Source organism: Eptesicus fuscus, chromosome 16, assembly GCF_027574615.1.
Source record: "Eptesicus fuscus isolate TK198812 chromosome 16, DD_ASM_mEF_20220401, whole genome shotgun sequence".
Taxonomy (NCBI): domain Eukaryota; kingdom Metazoa; phylum Chordata; class Mammalia; order Chiroptera; family Vespertilionidae; genus Eptesicus; species Eptesicus fuscus.
This window is the reverse complement of record NC_072488.1, coordinates 13177644-13197875: the sequence shown is the minus strand read 5'-3', so window position 1 is coordinate 13197875 and position 20232 is coordinate 13177644. Positions and strand designations below refer to the sequence as shown.

General features: G+C 56.8%; 1 protein-coding gene across 1 annotated transcript in view; it reads right to left on the bottom strand.

Annotated features, from left to right (window-relative positions):
- Nucleotides 1–1610: 1610 nt before the first annotated feature.
- The window catches only part of TOGARAM2 (TOG array regulator of axonemal microtubules 2), a 35828-nt gene continuing 17206 nt past the window's right edge, over nucleotides 1611–20232 (bottom strand). The window contains exons 12-19 of the mRNA XM_028140471.2: nucleotides 19385–19620; nucleotides 16712–16870; nucleotides 13735–13852; nucleotides 13249–13343; nucleotides 11902–12094; nucleotides 10805–11021; nucleotides 4820–4906; nucleotides 1611–1901 (exon numbers count right to left, since the gene is read on the bottom strand). Of these exons, the coding sequence (XP_027996272.2) occupies nucleotides 1645–1901; nucleotides 4820–4906; nucleotides 10805–11021; nucleotides 11902–12094; nucleotides 13249–13343; nucleotides 13735–13852; nucleotides 16712–16870; nucleotides 19385–19620 (1362 nt within the window). The 3' untranslated portion in view covers nucleotides 1611–1644. The remainder of the gene's footprint in view (nucleotides 1902–4819; nucleotides 4907–10804; nucleotides 11022–11901; nucleotides 12095–13248; nucleotides 13344–13734; nucleotides 13853–16711; nucleotides 16871–19384; nucleotides 19621–20232) is intronic.

The following is a 20232-nucleotide window of genomic DNA, read 5'->3' as shown; positions in this document are numbered from 1 at the left end:
GTCCTGCTAGGTCCTAGGATCTTGACAAGCAGAAAATTCAATCTCCTGACCAAACCCAAAAAGCTTGCTCAGACTCCAGCAAACAAAACCAATGATGTGATGTAAAAATAAGCCAACGCTTAAAATCAGCCTCGAGAGCATCGTCAATGGCTCCCAGTCCAGCAGGCCTTTAACCCGGTTCAGAGGGAACCAACCAAGGGCCGGAGGCCATGAAGCCCCCGCTGGGGCCACCATTAGGTGAGAAGTGCTCACATTGGGGCTAAATGACCCAAAGTCACACTTAAGCTGCCTGTTAAAACCCAAACCCCAGGATGGCTGTGTGGCGCACGCTCAGCCCAGGGCATTTGGGGGAGGGAAGGCGCGGCCTAGTTACACCTGGCAACGTGGGCAAGATGGGAAAGTGGCTTCCTTCGCCGGGGCACCCACGGGGTTTACAAACACAGAGGTGAGTCTAGTGGGGGCTTCCTGGCCTGCTGTGGGACTGTCTCCCCAGAAGAGGCCCAGATCCGTGGCACTCCGCCCTGCGTCAGGTGCTGACCCTGTGACCTGCCCCCGAGTGTTGCCGTGGGCCCCTGGGCTCCTTGGCGGGGACTGGGACCATATTGCCCGTGTGTCTGAGGCGATGCCCTGAGCCCTGATTCTTCCTGGTCACACCACTGTCAACCTGCCACCGGCCCTCATCAAGGCAGAGCCACTCCTCCTGGGTCCAGAGGCCACGCCCCGGACGGCCCCCTCTCACCTCCGGGACGCCATTTCTCCGGCCGCTCCGTCAGTGGGCAGCACCTTCCCTGCTTCCTCGCGTCCTGGCCCATCCTGATCCAACACACCCTCCGGCTTCTCGATCCAGCCCAACCGGGGGAACCTGCGTGATTCCAGAGCCTCCACGTGGCCCCTGCCTACCGCGTGGAGCCGGATGCTCCGCCAGGTGCTTTCACTGATGCGTTTCAAGTGCAAAAGCATCATCTACTTCAGAAGGAGCCAGAAGGTCCCTTCCAGAGAAGGCACTTAGGAATGCACATGTCACACTCTCCTTGCCTCTCCATGAGCTGGACAGATGTCATGAGCAGGCTCCCACAGGACCCACCGACTCTGCACAGAGCGTGTGCAAGGCAGAAGCACAGTGCCCTCCCCCCTCCATTCCCAGAGCTGTTTGTTACAATCACCTCCCATCAGGCCACTGCACATGGACTGGAATGGAATGACCAGCTCAGGGTCCCGGGACTGGGGTGGGGGTTGTCCAGCTGCTCAAAGACTGGGGGGGCTACACCCCAAAATGGCCTGCACCGCGTGGGCCTGTGCTGCACTTTTCTCCCTCATTCTCTGTCTCGGTATTATCCACAGCCCGTTTTGCTGTGCCCATGTTTTGTTCTGTCTGCCACAAACCTAGTTACTGAAAAATTCTCTGAGGTTAAAGGAGCGGACGATAAGAAAACCTTAGAAAAATAAGTCGTTCTTTTATTTCTACTTCAAAATATACTATGTACATCTGGAACGCTATGGGAAGCAGACCGGGCGATGATGCCATCGTACACATAAAATAAGATACAAAACAATGATCGCCTGTTTCAGATCCGTCTCTAACCCAGCGGACAGGGACGGGTGCTGTGGGTGCCGTCCCTCCGTCCGCCGGTGGCCGGGGCTGCCTCACCGGGACTCGGTGGCCAAGAGCTCCTGGAGGGTCTGGAGGACGTGCGGTGGCTGCCCGGCGGCCAGGTCCTGCAGCCGGGAGCCCAGGTGCTGCTGGAGGCAGCGGCACAGCCGACACGCCACCGCGCGGACGCTGCCCCCGCGCCCCGGCAGCACCCCGCTCCCCATCATGTTGGTCAGGAAGTACCAGAGGACCGGAAGGACGTGGCGCTCCACGGCCTGGGGCTTCCGGGGGTACACCGAGGCCACCAGCTCTGCGAGGAGAGAGGAAGGTTACTCCATCAGGCCCGGTGCCGCCCAGGGCAGCAGCCCCGCAGGCCCGACGGATGCCTGGGGCACAGCACCGGGCCTCAGACAGTCATGGGCCCAGGAACGTATTTTAATTTCTTTTAAAACGGGAAGAAGGACATGTGAAGATATGCAGCCTGGTGTGTATTTGTGTTTATCCCAAAGGGTCATACAATAATATTTTAATTTTTTTTTTAATGGAGGGAGGGGTAGGCAAAGGCAAAGTGCCCGGGGTCCCAGCAGCCCAGGAGAGAGGAAGAGGCGGGCACACCTGACTCCATCCTGCCTCTGCTCTGCTCTGGCTGTGGGAGCTTGAGAAAGCCGCCCAGCCTTTCTGAGCCTGTTCCCTAGTCAGGAAAGATCATAATCCTGAACCAAACTCTTGCGATTGTTAGATTAGATAATAAATGAGTGTGAAGTGCTGAAATAGGTAGGCAGGTGACAAATGGTACTAGTATGGCTTAAATCCTCATTACCACCGATGAGACGTCACACAAAAATAGAGAAAACTTGTACTCGAGAGGGAAGTCGACACCCTTTCAGATGGCGTCTTCTGGAAAATAAAACAGCCCAGCCTGGCCTTCCCGGGGTCTGGATGCCAAACCTCACTGTACGACCAGCTACCTGCTCTGAACACCTAGGCTCAAACGTTTCCTAAATCTCCACCTGCAAGTGAGGGTGAGACCTTCCCCAAGAACCAGGCCCAAAGGGGGGGTGGGGGGCGGTCCACCTGCCCCCAACAGCTCACACCCTTGTTCTGCCACAACCACCACCCTGGACTCCTCACACACACACACTCACACACACACACACACACACACACACACACACACACCAAAGGAGGCATCAATCCCCACATGAGGTCCCACTCCCCGGGTACAGGGAGGGGGCACCTGGCTGATGGATGCGTCTCTCAAGCTGGCAGAGACTGGCAGTGGCCCTCTGGGAGTCACCATGAGAAAGAAACCCCCATTCAACTTAAGCGTAAAAGGCAGCTAAAGTAATTAGCGAGAGATTTACCGGTGTTAAGCTGTGCTATTATTAGTCCAAGCCTGTGTGGATTGGAATTCCTTCTGTGTTCCTGACTGACACCTTGTTAACAGAAGAGCTACACAGAAACTCTTGCTTTGTGGGGGAGGAGAGGGATCTATATAGTAAATAGGTCATCTAAATTGGGGTGCCCACCGACCTCTGGGCCCCATAAATGACCAATACAAGGACAGGAAGGCTTTTACCCAGAAAATACTGATTTGGAGCCACAGAAAAGGCTCCCTGTCTGGTACCCAGGCTGGTCTAGTTACGTGGCCCAGTTCTCACCCCAGGGCTCCCACAGCATTGCACTGTGGCTGCATGTGGCCCCAGCCCTGCCTCACCCGCCTCGCCTGCTTGGGGAAGGCCTGGCACCTGGATGGAAGGTAAGGGGCCACTCCGAGGTCACTGGGATAACTGAACCAGGCAAGCAGCAAGGCCAGGAGCAAGAGAGGGGGCGGTGAGGAGGTGGCATGATGCCCGCAGTCAGGCTGCATGTGCTGAGCACCCCAGGGCCGATGCTGCGATGTGCTCTTTAGAGGCACATGAAACCAGGCAGGAGGGCTGGGGAGAGGGGTGGCCGAGGAAGTGATGCCAGACTAAGTGGGCATCGCCCAGGCGGAGGACGAAGGGTGGAGAAGGGCTTTGCAGGCAGAGGTGAGAGCGTGGGCGGCCGGCCTCTACAAGGAGGGTGGCATGCTGGCACCTAGGAGGCAAGGCCAGGGCCGCTCGGGCAGAGGCCCACAGCATGGAGGCTGAGGCTTGGCTCTGCAGCCAGGCTCCTGGGGACAAATCCTGGATTAGTCGCCCAGGGACGCTGGGCACTTGACCTTCTGAGCTTTTGATTTTTGGTGTGTTTTTTTTTTTATTTCTATTAAAGGGGTAATCATGAAGCCCCCACCCTCCTTGTGGGGTTGTTATGAGGATTTATGACCCAGGACCTATCACTGGGGGTGGGGAAGGGGGCAGCGTCTAGAGGGCCAGGCAGAGACAGGACCTGTGGGCCCCTCCAGGGAGCGGGTCACTCCCCTGAGCACTGCTGGGAGCCACGCAGGGGGGTGGCATGATCATCTGCATTTTAGGGGGCCCTCGGGAGTCCGGAGAGCAGGCCGAGTCCTGCCTCTTTCCTTGATGGGACCTCCCTAAGATGGGGAGGAGGCTTCCGGCAAGCAAGCAAGAGGGTCAAACCAACTCGGGAACCTGCCCAAGGTCAGAGGTGGCCGGTGGCTCATGGGCCTGTCCCCCCAAAGCCTGTGTCCTTCCCAGGCTGCCTCCCCCAGGGCCCCAGGAGAAGGTTTCGGCCCTGGAGCGAATCACCTGAGGCTAACGCTGCGCACTCAAAGCAGCCAAGCTTGGCACAGGCTTTCCGGGCTGAAGCCTGAACAAGGCAGAGCCGACGCAGGCCCAGGCCCCATCTGCACGTAACACAGCCCCGGGCGCCTGGCCAGGGGGTCCAGTGGGGTGGAAATCCAGCCCACTCGCCAGGCTGCCCAGGCGCAGGAGAGGCAGCTTTCTCTAACCGTCAGGACCACGCTGCTGCTGCCCACGCCCTGGGCCGCTAGGGGGTGGGGTCTGCCCAGGTGGGACCCGGTACCCGAAGGGCCGAGGCAGAGAGGAAGAACGGCATCCTGGTCTCTGAAGAACCGTTTCCGTTGTGTACCAACCTGCGTCATCCTGACCAAATGCAAACATCACCTCCTGGCCATGTAGGGGGTTATCTTTAAAAACCAGATTATCCAAAGTTGTAAATGGTCTGGAATTGGTTTTGGTCTAAGATAAGTGGGCTGAACCACATGCCCGGGGAGGAGCATAGAGACTGACCTGAGGGTCGGGGGGCATGTTTGGGGGTGCTCACCCGACAGGCGGTCTGTGACATCAAGCACTGCGCGGCCACTGAGGAAGCGCACCCGCCCAGCAAACGTCTGCAGGAGGCCGAGGTCGTCTGAAAGAGAGGGGAGTGGCCGTGGCCGTGATGCTGTGGCCTGAGCCACGGCGCCAGGCACCCACCCACAGCACCTACGTGGGGAAGAGGCCCTGGGGCGGCCCTTCTGTTACTACAGAAAGGAACCCCTAGCGGTACAGTCACGGGGGCTGGGAGGCGGCGTTTCGGGATGAAGAGGCGAGTCTCTGACGGGTTTCTAAGTCAGCTCCCGCAGGGCCCCGCAGGGGCTGCGTTTGGAAGCTGCGCCTTCTTCCCCGTGCTAGCCCGTGTCTCCGGGCTTCTGCAACGATCGGACTCGAAACCCTGCTTTCCTCACAAAGACACGTAAGGTGAGCCAAGTCCCCTCACCCAAGGAAGGGACACTGATCTAGAAAATATACAAGGTCGGACCGGTCCCCTTCCCCTCCGACCGCCTCTGCACGAACCCTGGAGGCAGCCGGCACACCCGGCCCCCAGCGTTTTGCGACCACGGCAGTCATAGCACGATCCAAGGGGAGGTGGGACCAGGAACAAAATGCACTTTTCAGGGATGTGGCTGTGGGGTCTGGGACGTGAGGGGCGCTACCAGAGCAGACCCCAGCCAGTACGTCCTGGGACCCCAGAGCTGACCAGCTCAAGGCCAGATTTCTCTCTACAGGGGACAGCATTTAGGGACCTGCCTGATCCCTCTTTCCCTGTGAGTTCCACCTTCTCTGAGCTCCTGCCGTACCTCAGCACGGAGGCTCCGCGTGCCCACTGGTATGCAATCAAAGCTTTCTTTTCCCACCAGGTAGCCATTCTAGCAAGAGCTAATTCCTGTTTCCCTTGCTCTCTTCCTGAGACTTGTAAGGTATAGAGAGGAGAAAATGTACTCTCTCCTGCTTCCAAAAGCTCTATCCATGAGACAAGAGTCTAGAAAATAATTCGCGCTGGGAGGTAAGAGAGAATATTGCAGTTTGCGAGAAGTGGTCTCAGGGTGTGTCGGTAAAGCCGTGACTGTGTAAGTTTTTATGTCATCACCTGCATTATTGTGTGCGGGTGTTTCTATTCCCCCGCACCCCCTCCCCCCCATCATCAGCCGTGAGCTCACCTCTGAGGACAAGGAGTTCTCCCTCCGTGCTGTCCCCCCACAACACAGTCCAGGACATTCTCTGTAGAGGGCCGCCCGGGAGGCACCTGGGCATTTCTTATAATTATCGTCAGCCGAATTCAGGGCTTAGGCAGAACCACGCCCGGGAACATGCTTCCCCAATGAGGCTGGACATGTTAACCAGTTCTGACTTCATAGCAGCCCAGGTGTCCGCAGGGGCGGGTCTAGATATGTAAATCCAGTAATGCTGGGGCCTAGTTAAGAATGCAAATAAGCTCCTTTGATCCTAAGTTTTGGTGTTACTTCCTGGATTTTGGGGATATAAGATAAACCTGCTGCGTGGCTCAGGGTCATCGTCATGCTGCCTCTCCATCAGAGAGGAAAGATGGCGCCCCACCCAGCCCCAGCTTCATGAATCTATTTCTGCGTCTTGTTTTCTTTATTTCTATTATTTCTCAATCCCTGGCCACCCCCATTTAGGACCGGTTCGTTCATCTCTCTTTCCACACGGGACGCGGAAAAGGGAGATCCCCGCCATGTTTGGCCCCCGCCGCATCAGGCCCCTGCAATTCTCTGGATGCAGCTGGACCTCCCCCTCCTGGCCACTGCCATGGCCTCCCAGAGCAGGAGAGAAGAAAGAACGTGGGGGATACTTAAAAATGCACGTCCCGCTGACACCTACTCCAGAGCGTGGTCCCAGGGGCCTGGCACACACAGGTGCTCATTAAGTGCTTGCCGCCCGGCCGGCGTGGCTCAGTGGTTGAGCGTCGACCTATGAACCAGGAGGTCATCGTTTGATTCCCGGTCAGGGCACATGCCTGGGTTTCGGGCTCTCCAGTGGGGGGCGTGCAAGAGGCAGCCAATTGATGATTCTCTCTCATCATGAATGTTTCTATCTCTCGCTCCCTCTTCCTTCCTCTCTGAAACCAATAAAAATATATATTTTTTTTAAAAAAAGGAAGTATACAAAACATGGTGGCAAATGAACCACAGCCGCAGAAACTGGAACCAAACTGGACTCCTGACAATAAGCTGAAGAGTTATTATGTCACAAGGCAATGAGCTCAGTAAGTCATGATACCACACAGCCCACTTCCCTGTGGCTGCCAAAACTAAGTCTGTTCGTCACAAGAAAAAACTGGAATGAGCCACCTCAACAGAAAATGCGAGCTATGGTGTAGCAGTGACTCAAGCGTGTAATGATATGTAAATGCTCGTGCTTTGTCTTTAAAAAAAAAAGTCAGATTCAAATGTGTAATGTAATCACAGCCATGTATGCAAACAGGCCCAGAAAAATATCTATAATGAAAAATGCCAAGCGTTAATGATGGTTTATTTTAGGAGCTGGGACTGTAAGTGAGATTTTTTCCCTCCAGATGCTTTGCATTTTTATTGCCTCAATAATTAATAAGTATACTTTTACAGTGGTGGAAAGTACAGTTTATATTTTTAAATTAACTAGAAAGACTGCATAATGGCATGGGAAACCGGGTCGTGTTAAATGAAAGATGCAAAGTCAGAACTGTGCTTACATTATGGTTTTTAACCAGGGAACCCTGTGTGCACGCAGACAACAGAAGGTAAGAGACGTCCTCAGGCAGCTGGTGGATTAGAGGGGCACCACGGATGGGTTTGTAAATTTCATGAACAATATCATGTTGGTCACATGACTTATACAAGGTAGTAAGTTTCCAGTCAGAGAGAAAAATAGCCGAAGTAGATCTGAAGTCACCCATTTCCGAGCGTATCTGCTCTCTGCAGCACTGGCCAGGGGCTGCGGTGAATGAACAGAGCGTTGGGTGCTCAGAAGCCTGAATGAGGGGGGTCTGACCGGGAGCAGTGAGCTGTCAGCGGTCTGGTGCTTACCGAGCCCAAAGAACCCGCCAGTCGGCTCAGGAACTGCCTTGGTACTTGGGCTAATGCCCCTAAAATCAGAAGGTGTCGGTGCTGTGAGAGAGGGTGCCACTCCAGCCTTACCTCTGGAGGAGCCCCCAGACAGGCAGGGACAAAGGGCAGAGGTCAGGGAGCAATGTGTCTCCTTCCTCGCCATCTCCTCAAAATTGGGAAGGGACGAAAATCCCACCTGCTCTGTAACCAACACACCTCCTGTGCCTAAAAAAACCTAAAAGCTAGAAGAGATGTGGTGGCTGATGAGTCACCCTGGTCACTGACTTCCAGAATGAAGACGGGTCTTAAGAAGCAGCCAAAGAGGCCAGCCCCCCAGCGTGGCTGTGCTCCTGACCCCCTCCCCCACAACCCACCCCCCGGCCCCGGGGAAGTGAATACAGCCTGTTGAGCTGTTGCTTTGTGACTTTTCACATTTAAGTACTTCACAGCATTGCACAGGTCCTCTGCGGCTTGGGGCCCAGAATCCCTTGTGGGGCCGAAGGACCAGGCTTGGGCGAGAGCCCCCTCTGCTCAAAGGGCTCCGAGCCACTCCCAGGAGGGGCCGCAGGGTGCCGAGGGTCCCCCCGCCCCCCGCCCCGCCCGGAACCACCAGGGCCACCAGGCTCAGCCTGGGTGATGTGGGAAGGAAGATTTGCACCCCTTCTCTTCTGTCCCACCTGCCCCATCCCTGCTTCTACCACCCAAAGCCCTGGGCCAGGGGGAAGTTTAGTTATCGCCTCCATTTCACCCTCTGCAGACCCGGCGTGGCCATTCCAGACATGAGAACCCCTCCCGGGAAGAGTGTGTCTACCATTGGCACACCTGGCACAGATGAATTCTCCTTGTTGGCGACCTAAATCCCTCAGGTCTGACCTAGGTGGATACGGAACTCGGCTCATCACTTCCTAGTGAGTAATTCTTCCAAAACCCATGTTGCTGGTGGGGCGGAGAGGGTACGGCTCACCACGTGGCCCTGAGCGCCCATGCCACACCTGTTCAAGTGACGTGGAGCCAAGACCCAGCGCTTCACGCTGTGGGCCCCGTGGGAGCCTTTGCCAGGGATTTACTGGGCTCCTCCATCCCGCCAAGGCCAACCCCATTCCAGTCCAGCCTAGCCCTGACCCAAGGAGCAGAGAGGAAGACAGCTCCCCTCCCACCTGCTTCCAGGCTCCCTGCACCCAGTCCCCGAGCTGATGGGCCAGAGGGGGCACCGTCAGCCACCCTTGAGGACACCCTGTCCCAGGAGGAAGTGAGAATTCTAGGTGTCCTCCTGGGAACCGCAACCTGCCTCAAGGTGGGGTCAGCTCACAAAAGCAGACCATCCCCAGGGCCCTCTCCAGGGTGCCCAGCCCAGGTGCTTATGGCAGGGCCCCAAGGAGAGGGGACCTGAGTCTTATGACAATGCAAGACGCTAGCTTCTGCAGCCCGAAGCTGGCCTGATGGCAAACCCGGAGAGAAAGAGTTAAATCTCCTCTCCCCAGACAAGGGTGCTTTCCTCTTCAAACAGCTAAAGCCTATGTTGCTTGGTGTAGGTTTTCCCAATAAATCCAGGGCCTGCGATGATTTACCAAGAGCCTCGGTTATTGGCAACAGCAATCTCACTTACCCACAGCAGCCCTGAGAACAAGCCATAATTTAGAGCTGGATTTATATTATTTGTTCTACAGCAACAAAACCAGCAAATCATAAATTCCCTCTGAGATGAAGGGAGGAAATTGACAATATTTATGAACCTGAAAGGCGGAGGAGGGCCTGGACAGGCGTTTGATTTGTAACTGAAACTTCTCCTGGAGGCTCCAGCCAAGGACACGGTGCTGGGCTCAGGCTAGGACGTGAGGATGAGGTGGGGGGAGGATGTGGGCCAGGCCAGGTCCCAGCCTCACTGTGGGGTGCTCTGTGGGTGCTAAAGAGAGGACATTGCTCTGTGCTCATCAGGACATACAGCAAGCAACGGGCAAACAGCAACGGTTCCCAGATCCTACGCTCTCTTGCATCACAGAAAGACCGGCTTGCGAAAACTCACGGCTCCACTCCTGGCTGGGACCTAAGTCTAAGCGTGAACTACATTCTCGCATACCCTGGGAGTTTTGACCTTGCACGTCAGCCTGTGTACTAGATACACTAAATAGCACCTTCAAGTACTCTATAAGGGACTGAGAACCGCAGTCTATGCACCAAAATGCCACCTGATGTTCAAGGACCAAGATGTGATCCCGCAAAGCCCGCAGGGAACTGGGAAGCTCCTGCCTCTCCTGACGTCTCTCCCATAGCTCCTTCCGCCTTTTCTTTTCATCCCTCCCCCAACCGCACTCCAATGTCACTCCCCACCCCTCACACCAAACCCCTCACACCCGAAGCTCTGGCCCCAAACAGTGGTGTTAAAAGGCAGCTCTCGGCTGTTTCACACTCAAAAAGCCAGTGGGACCCCGGCCTGCCTCCTGCACCAGACAACCAAGGTGGCCAGCCCTCCAGGCCACCTGCCCGCCAGCGCGGTCCTCTCCAACAGGCTCGCCCTGCGGTCTCACCAGCATCCGCCTGGTCCCCATGCAAGCCACATTCTCTGCTACCACGTCTACAACTAAGACAGTTCTTGACAGCTCTGCCCACCTCCTTCCTGGCAATCCTGACCTGTTCTCCCTTCAATACCCAGCTGACCTTGGGGGAGTCATTTACGTCGTGTGTGCTAAAGGAGGCGAGACTACGTCATCTCCACATCTCCCCCAGTTTCACCATCTAAGACACGCAGGTGGACGGGACATGGAAAAGCTGCCAACCAAGAACCTCACAGGCCCTAGGCCACCGACCCGTGCCCTACACAGCCTCCGGGAAAACGCTGAACCCGTGCCTTTCACCACTCTGCCGATTGCCGAGCAGGAAGGGTGGCACTAGGGAGGGAGCCAGCGGCCCACCAGAGCCAAGCGGGACCACGGCAGGAGGCTCACCCAGACTCTCGATCATTGCGTCCAGGGCAGACAGAGCGGCAGCATAAATCCCCGAGTTCTTGGAGTTGAGGTTGTCCGCAACGGCGACGATGATGGAGAGCAGCATGGGGTGCAAGCTCTCTCCGAGGAGGGGAATCATCTTGGTGAGGGACTCCAGCGCCCACTGGTTCACTTTCTTGTTGGAATCCTGAAGCCTCGGGGTGAAAGCATCGAACACCTATCGGGAGGACAGACACCAAGAGCCCGTGGGAACCAGGCGGGCAGGAGTCGCACCGCCCAGCCACCCACCTCGGCAGGGCAGCCCCTGCGTCCCTGACAGGCCTCATCCAACCTGGGCCAGAGCTCTCAGTGGCTAAGAGTGCGCCTCCTCAAAGGGGCGGGGCGTGCGGGAGGGAAGGACCACCCCACATTGAGCACTCGTGTGCCCAGATTGAGAGCATCTCGTCAGGTACCCTCCCTCTCTCTTTCCTGGAATGATCTTCACAGCCCGGCAGGCCTGTGTTCTCCTCCTCACTTCGCCATTAAAAACAAAAACTGGGGCTGAGAGAGGGGAAATCACTCGGGAAAACGTTCCAGATCACACAGCCAGGGAGAAAGGAAGCCAGGCCTGCTGCCTCCGTGCCTGGGTCTCAGCCACTCGCCACGAGGCTCGGCTGTCAGCAGCCTCGCTCCTGGGAGAAGCAGGCATCTGTTCTGGTTTCCAGGCTGTGCCTGCTCCTCACCCACCCTGGCCCAGTCTCCTGGCCAACTACATGCTCTGCCCCGAAACGTCATGCACACGGCTAGACCGGTAGTGCCCTTGGCCACGGCACCTTCACTTCTGCCCTCCTCCCCACAGATCTCCAAGAGGCTGAGAGATGCCGGCACACCTCTGAGCGGTCCCAAGGTGCCTGGTAAGAGGCAGTGCCCGCATCCCTTCGGCCACTTCCAAGTAGTCTTAGAGCGTTACCAAGGCAACTGGCGAGCAAATGCTTGTTGGGCTCCCTTTACCCTGAGGGGTCTGACCAATGTCTAACTCTGTTCAGAGTTTTCCAAATTGAAGTTGCACCCCTGGGGAGAGAAGGTGGGGGGGAGGGGGGGGGGGAGGCAGCGCTCACCTGGACCAGGTTGGCGGTGATGAGCTCCGGCTTGGCCTGGCAGTGCTCAAGGAGCCGCCCCACACCTTCCATCCGAGACTGGTGGTCCTTGGCCTCCAGCAGCCGTGTCAGCTCCCGCAGCTGCTCCGCCATCTCCGAGCCACCCCGCCTGGAAGAGCGCAGCCCCGCCAGCCTCGGGCCATTGGAGCTGAGCCTAAGCAGAAGGAGCATCTGACCTGGGCGGCCGGGGCAGGGACACACCTTATCCCAGGCCCCCTCCCACAGGCAGGTGGGGCGAGGGAACTCCGGGAATCCCTCTTCCTCGGGGACAATATGGGTGCCTAGAGCCTCAGGGGGCAGGGCTCTCTCTTCCTGCCTTTCCTTTCCCTACCTTTCCTTTCCTTTCCTTTCCTTTCCTTTCCTTTCCTTTCCTTTCCTTTTCTTTTCAGCAGGCAGGGGAAGAACAGAGGAGAAAGCTGGAGTGAGGGGGTGGAATCACGAAAGGATAACTGGGGCACATTTCATCTAAGAGTCGGGGAAGATCTTGCCAGGTGCCCGAATCCTGCCCCCTGGTTGTCTAGGCCCGGCTCACAGTCCTCCGGTAACTGGGGAGATGTTAAGAAGTCCTGTTCTCTTAGGCTGGGAGCACATGCCCACCGTGCCCCCTGGCCCGTTCCAGCCAGAACGAGAGCAGCTCCATACAGAACTCTAGCCCCATCCCAGCTCAGAGCCTCGCTCTTCTGCGCTTATGCCTTGCACCCGAGTCCCACCGACAGAGCCCGACACCATTCTGTCATTCATTCCGACATTCCGCCCTCTGTCTACTGCGTGCCAAGGCCTGTGCTGGGCGCTGAGAACAAGGAGATGAGAGACGGTCTTGCCCTAAGGGCTCACAGACCCGTGGGAGACAGGACAGCGACGTCCATGGCGGACAGAGGACTGACAGGTGAGGACCTGTCCACCCAGAGGTCGTGGGGACACAGAGTGTCAGATAGAGCTCCTGGGAGAGGGTGGCAGGCGAGCTGGATCCCGTGGGATCTGGTAGAATAAGCAGGCATGCTCTGGGTGCGGACGGCCCACACAAGGCAAAGAACCAGCAGAAGCAAAGGCACAGCAGGGAGAGAGAAGTGAAGGGGCAGGGAACCCGGCTGCTCTGGTCTGGCCCAGAGGACACGTGGGAGAGAGAGCAGGAGGCTACTCTTGGAAAGGGGGGCGGGCTTCCCTGGGGTCCCCACTAAGGAGATCAGATGCGTCCTCCCAGGATTGACCTTCAGATTGCTGCTTGGTTTCTAACTCCCGGCCAGAGCCACCCTGCTGCCCCATCGGCATCTTGGAGGTGGAGCCCCAGAGAGACAAGGATGGCCGTACCCGTCCTCACCGGGCAGCCCGTTCTCACGCACGGCCAGACTCCTCGACACCTTGAGGCCTCTGGCAGATGGCAGTTCATCGCTCTCTTCTAAGCCCTTGAAAAATACACATAGAGCGTGAACCGAAATGAGTCGCCTCTGGGGAAGTGCCAGATACTCCAGCCTAGGCCTTAACCTCTCCCTCTGGGAGGCCCCCCAGGGCGCAGCTGAGCCTCCCAGAGCGCTGGTAGTCGGGGCCAAGTATTGGGGGTCAAGATGCCCATTTCACAGATGGAGAAGTGGAGGCCCAGGGAGGCTCAAGGGACACAGGCAGAGAGGGGCAGAACCAGGCTGAGTAGAGGACAAGGAAATCACGCCGACCTCGCCCGGCGGGAGTCCCGGGTGAAATAAAAGCCTCTGAGTGCAGCCCCCGCCCCCTGACCTGCTTGGGGGCGGCCAGGCTCAGCTCCGGTCCCCCACCCAACACCCATCACACCCACCAGCTCACCCGCTGTTTAATGGCCGCCATGACCTTCCGCAAGTCGTGGGATGGCAGGGACTGCTTCAGAAATGCATCAAACTTGGCGTTCGACATCAAGATACTCATCATCTTCCGGCCATAGAACCTGCCACACACAGGACGAAGAGCAAGATGAAGAAACAGCCACAGAAACATTCCCTGGGAAGCTAAGACGGGGGGACCCCAATTTGCACTGTGAGCAGTGTGGAGGATGGATCTTTGAGGACAAGGCTAGGGTCGGAGCCGATTTGGGGGCCACTATACCAGTCCAGGCAAGAGAGGACACAGGCCTGGAGCGAGGCGGTGGAGTGGGTGTAGGAAGGCGTGATCAGATCCCAGAGCTGCTAAGGAAGTGGAAACTGCAGGACTTGGCAGTTGACTGGAGGTAGAACATGAAACACTGAAAATGGCCATATTTTGCTCAGCTGAAGACTTTATTGATTGTAAAACGCACCATTAACTTATTTTCCACTGAGGAAAAACAGAAAGAGAAAACACTGGCCACGCTGGCTGCCTCCAATGACGCTGACTCGCGTGCGAAGACAGCCCTCTCGCATGAGATCTCAGAACCAGAAGGGAGCAGTACGCAAGGGGAGTGCAAAGTGCTTGCTGGTGGCTTTGCAAGAAGATGCAGAATTTTGGTCACTCCTTCAGTGATGAATGTTTGCATTAATATCTAATTTATATCCCACCGCTCTATTTCCATGCCTTCCCTTACAGGCAATAACTTTTCACTTTGATGCCAGGTAATAGTATAATATTTCTAAGACATTTTAAACAGCAATTAAACTCAACAATTCCCCACCGAGCATCCACAATGACTTCTTAAAATAAATATGAAAGGCTAACAAGCAAAGGAAGCCTCTTAGTGTAGTTCCTACAGCGCAGATTTTAATTCAAAGGTTTATACCATGAGCAGCAATGACCAAGTTTGCAAATGTGCAGATAGTAAAACCTAGGTCCTCATTGCCCCCTGGTCAATCACTGTGAGCTGCCTGATGGTAAGATATTAAAATGTGGGGAGGACATGTGTGTCTTAGAATCAATGAAGTATGAAATTCCCCATTCTGCATCTTAGACGACTCAGTAAATAACAGTGACTTTTAACAACAGAGGGAAGAAGCAGGCTTGGGGCGAAGGCCATGGGTTCATTTAAGGAGCACTTCACACTTGAAGACGGCAGCTGGACATCCTGGTGAGGGGTCCCTGTGGAGGCATCAGAGATATGGCCCTGAGAGGGTGTGGGCTGGAGCCAGAGGGTGGGAAGCATCGGAGTCTCCTGTGGCTGGAGCCACCGGACGTGATGGCACCATTCAGAGAAAGTCACACGAGGGGGACAAGGACTAAAGACACTCCTGTGGCCACCGACATTCCGAGGGCAGGGAGGGTGGGGAATGGCCACAGAAGGACAGGGAATAGGTGCCATGGGAGCCGAGAAGCCTACGGTTCCAGGAAGGGGAGGCAAGTGCAGTCAGCTCCATCCAGTGTGAAAGGAAGGTCAGAGGGAGGGGGTGTTGGGTCTGGAGACATGTGAGATGTTGATTTCCATGCCCCACGGCAGCTAAAACGAACCACCCAAACCTCCTCTTCCCTGACAGCATTGTTCATGTCAGTAAAAGGTAACACCATTCACCCGGCTGTTTGTTTACAAACCTCAATGTCATCTCTGCCCCTTCTTTGAAAGCCAACCTCCTGTGGGCTCTGCCCTAACCCCAGCCCAATCCACCTCCCTTCACGCAGCAGGCAGCCGCCAGTCCCTCCTGCCTGGGCCTTGGGGTAGCCTTCAGTCTGGCGCCCCTCCTCCATCCAGGCTCCACCCCCCCACTATCAATCCTCCAATGAGCAGCCAGGGTGTTTGCTTGCTTGTTTCTTAGTAAAAGGCTAGCAAGCATATAAAGAAACTCTCAAACTAGTAACGGGGTCTAAAAGCACTCTGCTCTGAGCTGGCACTGTTACCCATCAGATCAATAAAAATTAGAGACCCTGGGTGGACGCACCTCTGGGGCTGAGCCACGCGGGGTGCAGTCTGCAGACATGGCGACAGCGGGCTGTGAGCTGAGTGTGATTGACTGGACCCCAACCCTGGGTTTGAAAGCCAGTCCATCCGAGCCCAACACTCTCCTGCTTAGCATCGTCTATCCGCCTCAGGCTCCTACTAAAAATTCCTCCAGTGGCTCCTGGAGTCCAAATCACACACAAACCAAAACCTCAACCCCTGACTGTGGCCTGGGAGGCCCTCCTTGGCCGGGCCCTCCTCCCTCTGCCTCATCGCCCACACTGCCTGCCACTCTCGTGCCCCACCCAGCCTGGCCCTGGTCTCCCATGAACACCCAGCTTAGTCCCATCCATGGGCCTTGGTACCATTTCCTTTGCCTGGGACACTCCCACCCCAGATCCTCAAAGAGCCGAGCTCTCAATTCAAATGTCACCCTTTAGAAAGATCCCCCCAACTCTCAGTCTAACATAGCCCCCACCCCATTCTCCAAGACATCTTGTTTTTTCCTCTTTATCCCTTACCTGTATCTAAAATTACCATAACTATTTATTTGTTGATTGTTCGTCTACCCCACTAGGAGGTAAACTCCAAGACAGCCGAGGCATAATTTTTCTTGTTCACGGTCATCGCCAGAATAATGAAGAGTGCTCATTAACGATCTCTTGAAAAAATGCATAGAGCGTCTTGACAGAGAAGGGAGCAGGGGTGGGGCAGGAAGAAGAGCAGGTGGCTGTGGCTGGAGAGAGAAGGAAGGGGGGCAGTGGGGGTGGGAGTGCTGACCGTTCCCTGAGCAGCCTGGCTATGACGACGGGGAGACGGGACAGCTGTAAGGAAAGGACACCGTTCCGTCCATCCATCTGTCCCTCCCCATGATCCCGGGGAAGCGAGCTGTGAGGGCCAGGGCTGGCTGGCTGCCCCCTCTGCCCTGCACGGGCCCGGTCAGCGGTCCCAGGCCCTGCCCTGCCTCACCTGGTGTCCTGGTTGGAGTCCTGGGCCAGCCTGACCAGGTTGCGCAGCAGCATGTCGGTGCTGTCCCTGGTGCCCGAGAGAAGCTTGTCGGCGCCGATCTGCTCCAGGACAGCCGCCAGGTGCTCGGCGGTGCATCTCCGGACCGAGGGGTTTCTGTGGCTGAGAGGAAACACAGCGCAGTCAAGGGCTCAGCCAAGGAAGGGGAGGGGGGTCCCCAGACTGGCCCACATGGACCTACAGTTGTGCATCCATGTTTCGTGCCGTGATGGGCCCCCAATTCAGTCCCGTGTGGGCGGAGGGGAATCTTTGGGGAAAGGGCAGACCCTTCCTGACAGTGGAGCTAGATTGACAACAGCCACAGGGGGACAGGCCAGGACAAGCGAAGTCATTGGTGTTCCCTGGAGACGCCAGTGCTCGCCGCGCTCCGCGCCTTCCGGCGTCACAGCCCGCCCTTGTCTGAATCAGGGGCGGGGAGCCTTTTCCTCTGCCAAGGGCCATTTGGATGTTTGTAACATCACTTGTGGGCCGCACAACGTTATCAGCTTAGCATTTTTCCTGCTGTGTTTGGTCAAGCATTTAATTAACTCACCCGGAGGTGTGTCTTGATTCTGGGGAAAAGATGGCGACCGGCAGGAAGGTAGGGAGAGAGAGAGTGTGAGTGAGGAACCCATAGAGAAGAGTGTAGACGTGTGTGGTGTGTGTGTGTATGAGCTAGGGTCAGCTAGATTCTGCACGTCTTCCAAGGGGCTGCCTAACCGGGCAGTCCTAGACGGCGGAGCCCCGCGCACAAAGCGGACACATCTCCGCGGCTGTTGCGGACGCGGAGACCACGCCATCTTGAGAAACAGAGCAGCCTGAGACTCGGATCCTGGCTTCTGACACAAACCAGGACCCTGCAGCCACTGGGGACAGAGAACTGCTATCACAGCTTCAGACCAACAGACAACAAGAAACCAGACTTCCCGGCAGAATTCCGTGAGTCAAAGAGCCTAATTAACTCACCCGGTCAGCAGGGCCAGACCAAATGATTTCGTGGGCCTTATACGGCCCACAGGCCGGACCTTCCCCACCCCCCGCCTAAATGCTCATCCCCATCTTTCTCCACCAAGAAAGGTCCTCCCCAATCTAAATGCTCATCCCCATCTTTCTCCACCAAGAAAGGTCCTCCCCAATCAGCATCTCTGCCTTCCCCGGCCCCCAGGCAGACCTAGCAGCTCTCGGGGGAGCACTGTCCCTGTCCCGAGAGGCACAGGTGCAGCCCTGTGGCCCCCCCCCCCCCCCCCGTCAGGCTGGAGCTCCCGGGCAGTGGGCAACTAGTCTCCCTCTCAGTTGAATCCCCAGTGCCCGCCCACTGGTGCCTGGCACATGCCAACAGTCCACGGGAGCTTACTGTGCATCTACTGAGCGGAACTGAGACGGGGGGAGGGACGGGGTTGGTGGGGATTTGGAAGTCCTAACACAGGGGACCTGAGAGCTTACGAGAGAGCCCCATCCGGATGTCACCTCTTCCTTTTCACCTTTTCAAGCAGGGCCTGCGAGTCCACAGTCCATCAGGCCGCACTGGCCCCGCCCCCCCGCCCCCCCCCCCCCCGCCCCTTCTGGGCTCTCCCTGGTCAGTGTGGTCCGGGCACTGGCACCATTAGCATCTGAGTCAGAATCTGCGTTGTAGCAGGATCCCCAGGAATTCCAGGCTCCCCTGAGGACACCTGACCCTGGTTCCCGCATCAATGACCAGTCATCTCACATTGTCGTGAGGGTACCCTCTGTGCCTGGCACCCTACCTCTGAGCACCTTCAAACCGTTATCTCCTCAACCACATAAGCTACTGTCATCATCATCATCGTGCAGGTGAGGAAGCTGAGGCAAAGGGAGGAATCCAGGAAAAGCACAATTAATTTGTCCCAAGTTAATAATCGCCACAGTGAGCAATGGCCAAAGGTTAGGTGGAGGCTGACCCTGTTCTAAGTGCTCTTCCATGAATCTATTCATTTACTCCTCACAATTTTATTATTCCCATTTTACAGATGAGGAGATGGAGGCACAGGGGAGTTAGGTCACCGGGATGTGAACCCAGGCAACGTGGCTCGGAGCCCCTCACCCTCGGCACGGGCTGCGCCCAGAGCCCGCTGCCTGCTCACCGCCCGGGCCTGCCTGAGGGCCTCCCTGCGGAAGCGTCCTGACTGGCTTGTGGTTGAAAGCTGTTTGCCGGCGGGAGAAAGGGCTTGAGAAATGCTTTTGGTTCTGCTTTGGGGTTGGGTTTTTCTAGAAGGGAAAAGCAAATCCGGCCGCAGGAGCAGTCCGCCCATCCTCCTCCCCAGAAGGCCGAGCGGTGCAGCTGAAGATGAGCGTGTGCCTTGCTCTCCGACGGCCCAGATTTCATCAGAAACGCCCGTCCCTGGAACAGGCGGAAGGCTGCCTCTGCAGCCGTCTCTGGGGATGTTAGCGCCGCCACCAGGACTCCTCACTTCGAACAGAACAAAGCACCTCTCCCTGTTTGCCAGGCCTCATCACCTGGCTCCCCAGGTGGGACAGCCCCCCCAGGAGCTCCCCCAGCTGCACGAGTGAAGCACTTGCTCAGTCCCCCTCCTCTCCCACCCCATGCCCCTCCCCTCCCCTCCCCTCCTGGGCCACCCCCCCACACACACACCCCTCAGACAACTGGCTGCCACATACTAGATGCCCGCTGAGGTGAGGGCCACCAGGGACCGGGCAGGGGTCACATGCTCCACCATGGCCCCCAGGGACCGGTTGGCCGCCCTCTGGATGAACTCGCTGGTGTTGCCCATCTTCTGCAGCAGGCAGCGGGCCACCTCTTCCGCCTCCTGGTCCATATTCTTCTTCAAGGCCCGGAAGAGGCCTCCCAGGACGCTGATGGCCAAGCGGGACACCTTGGAGCGGAGGTTGGTGACCTCGGGGAGAGATGGGAGAGGCACCACACTGCTGGGCCCTGTCAGGGGCTCCCAGAATGGCCACTGCACCCCCACCCGTGCCTCCACCCTCACCCCAGGCCTAGGCCTCCTGGGCTGCAGCAGCTCTGGGCAATATTTTGTCCCGTTTTAAAAAATATTATTACTGTTGTCACCATCATAATGACGAATTCCGTCATTATCATCTGAAATTTGTACAACAGTCTTCCGAGTACTTTTATAAAGAATGTTCAATTTCATCTGCACAAGGCCCCCCACTGGAACAACCTATTCCCGAGGGGTTGGGGGGCCATGGCCTCCATCTGCGACGAGATGCATCTTACTGCCCATCTGGGCCCAGCCACGCCCAGCCCCTGGGAGAAAGGGCTTGGGAAATGTGACAACCACCCTGAGGTTGGAGACTTGACCCAGGACACTCCATCCCTCCGCTGGCATTTTGAGTACAGAGGACAATGCAGGCCGATGGCATAGAAATAAGGAAACCGCAGGCCTCAGTTTTCTCATCTGAGAAATGGGTGGCTACCTCCCACCTTAGTGGCTGAGGGCTGAGAAATACGTGGGGGACGCCCCTGTTCCAAGGAGCCATGGCTTCTC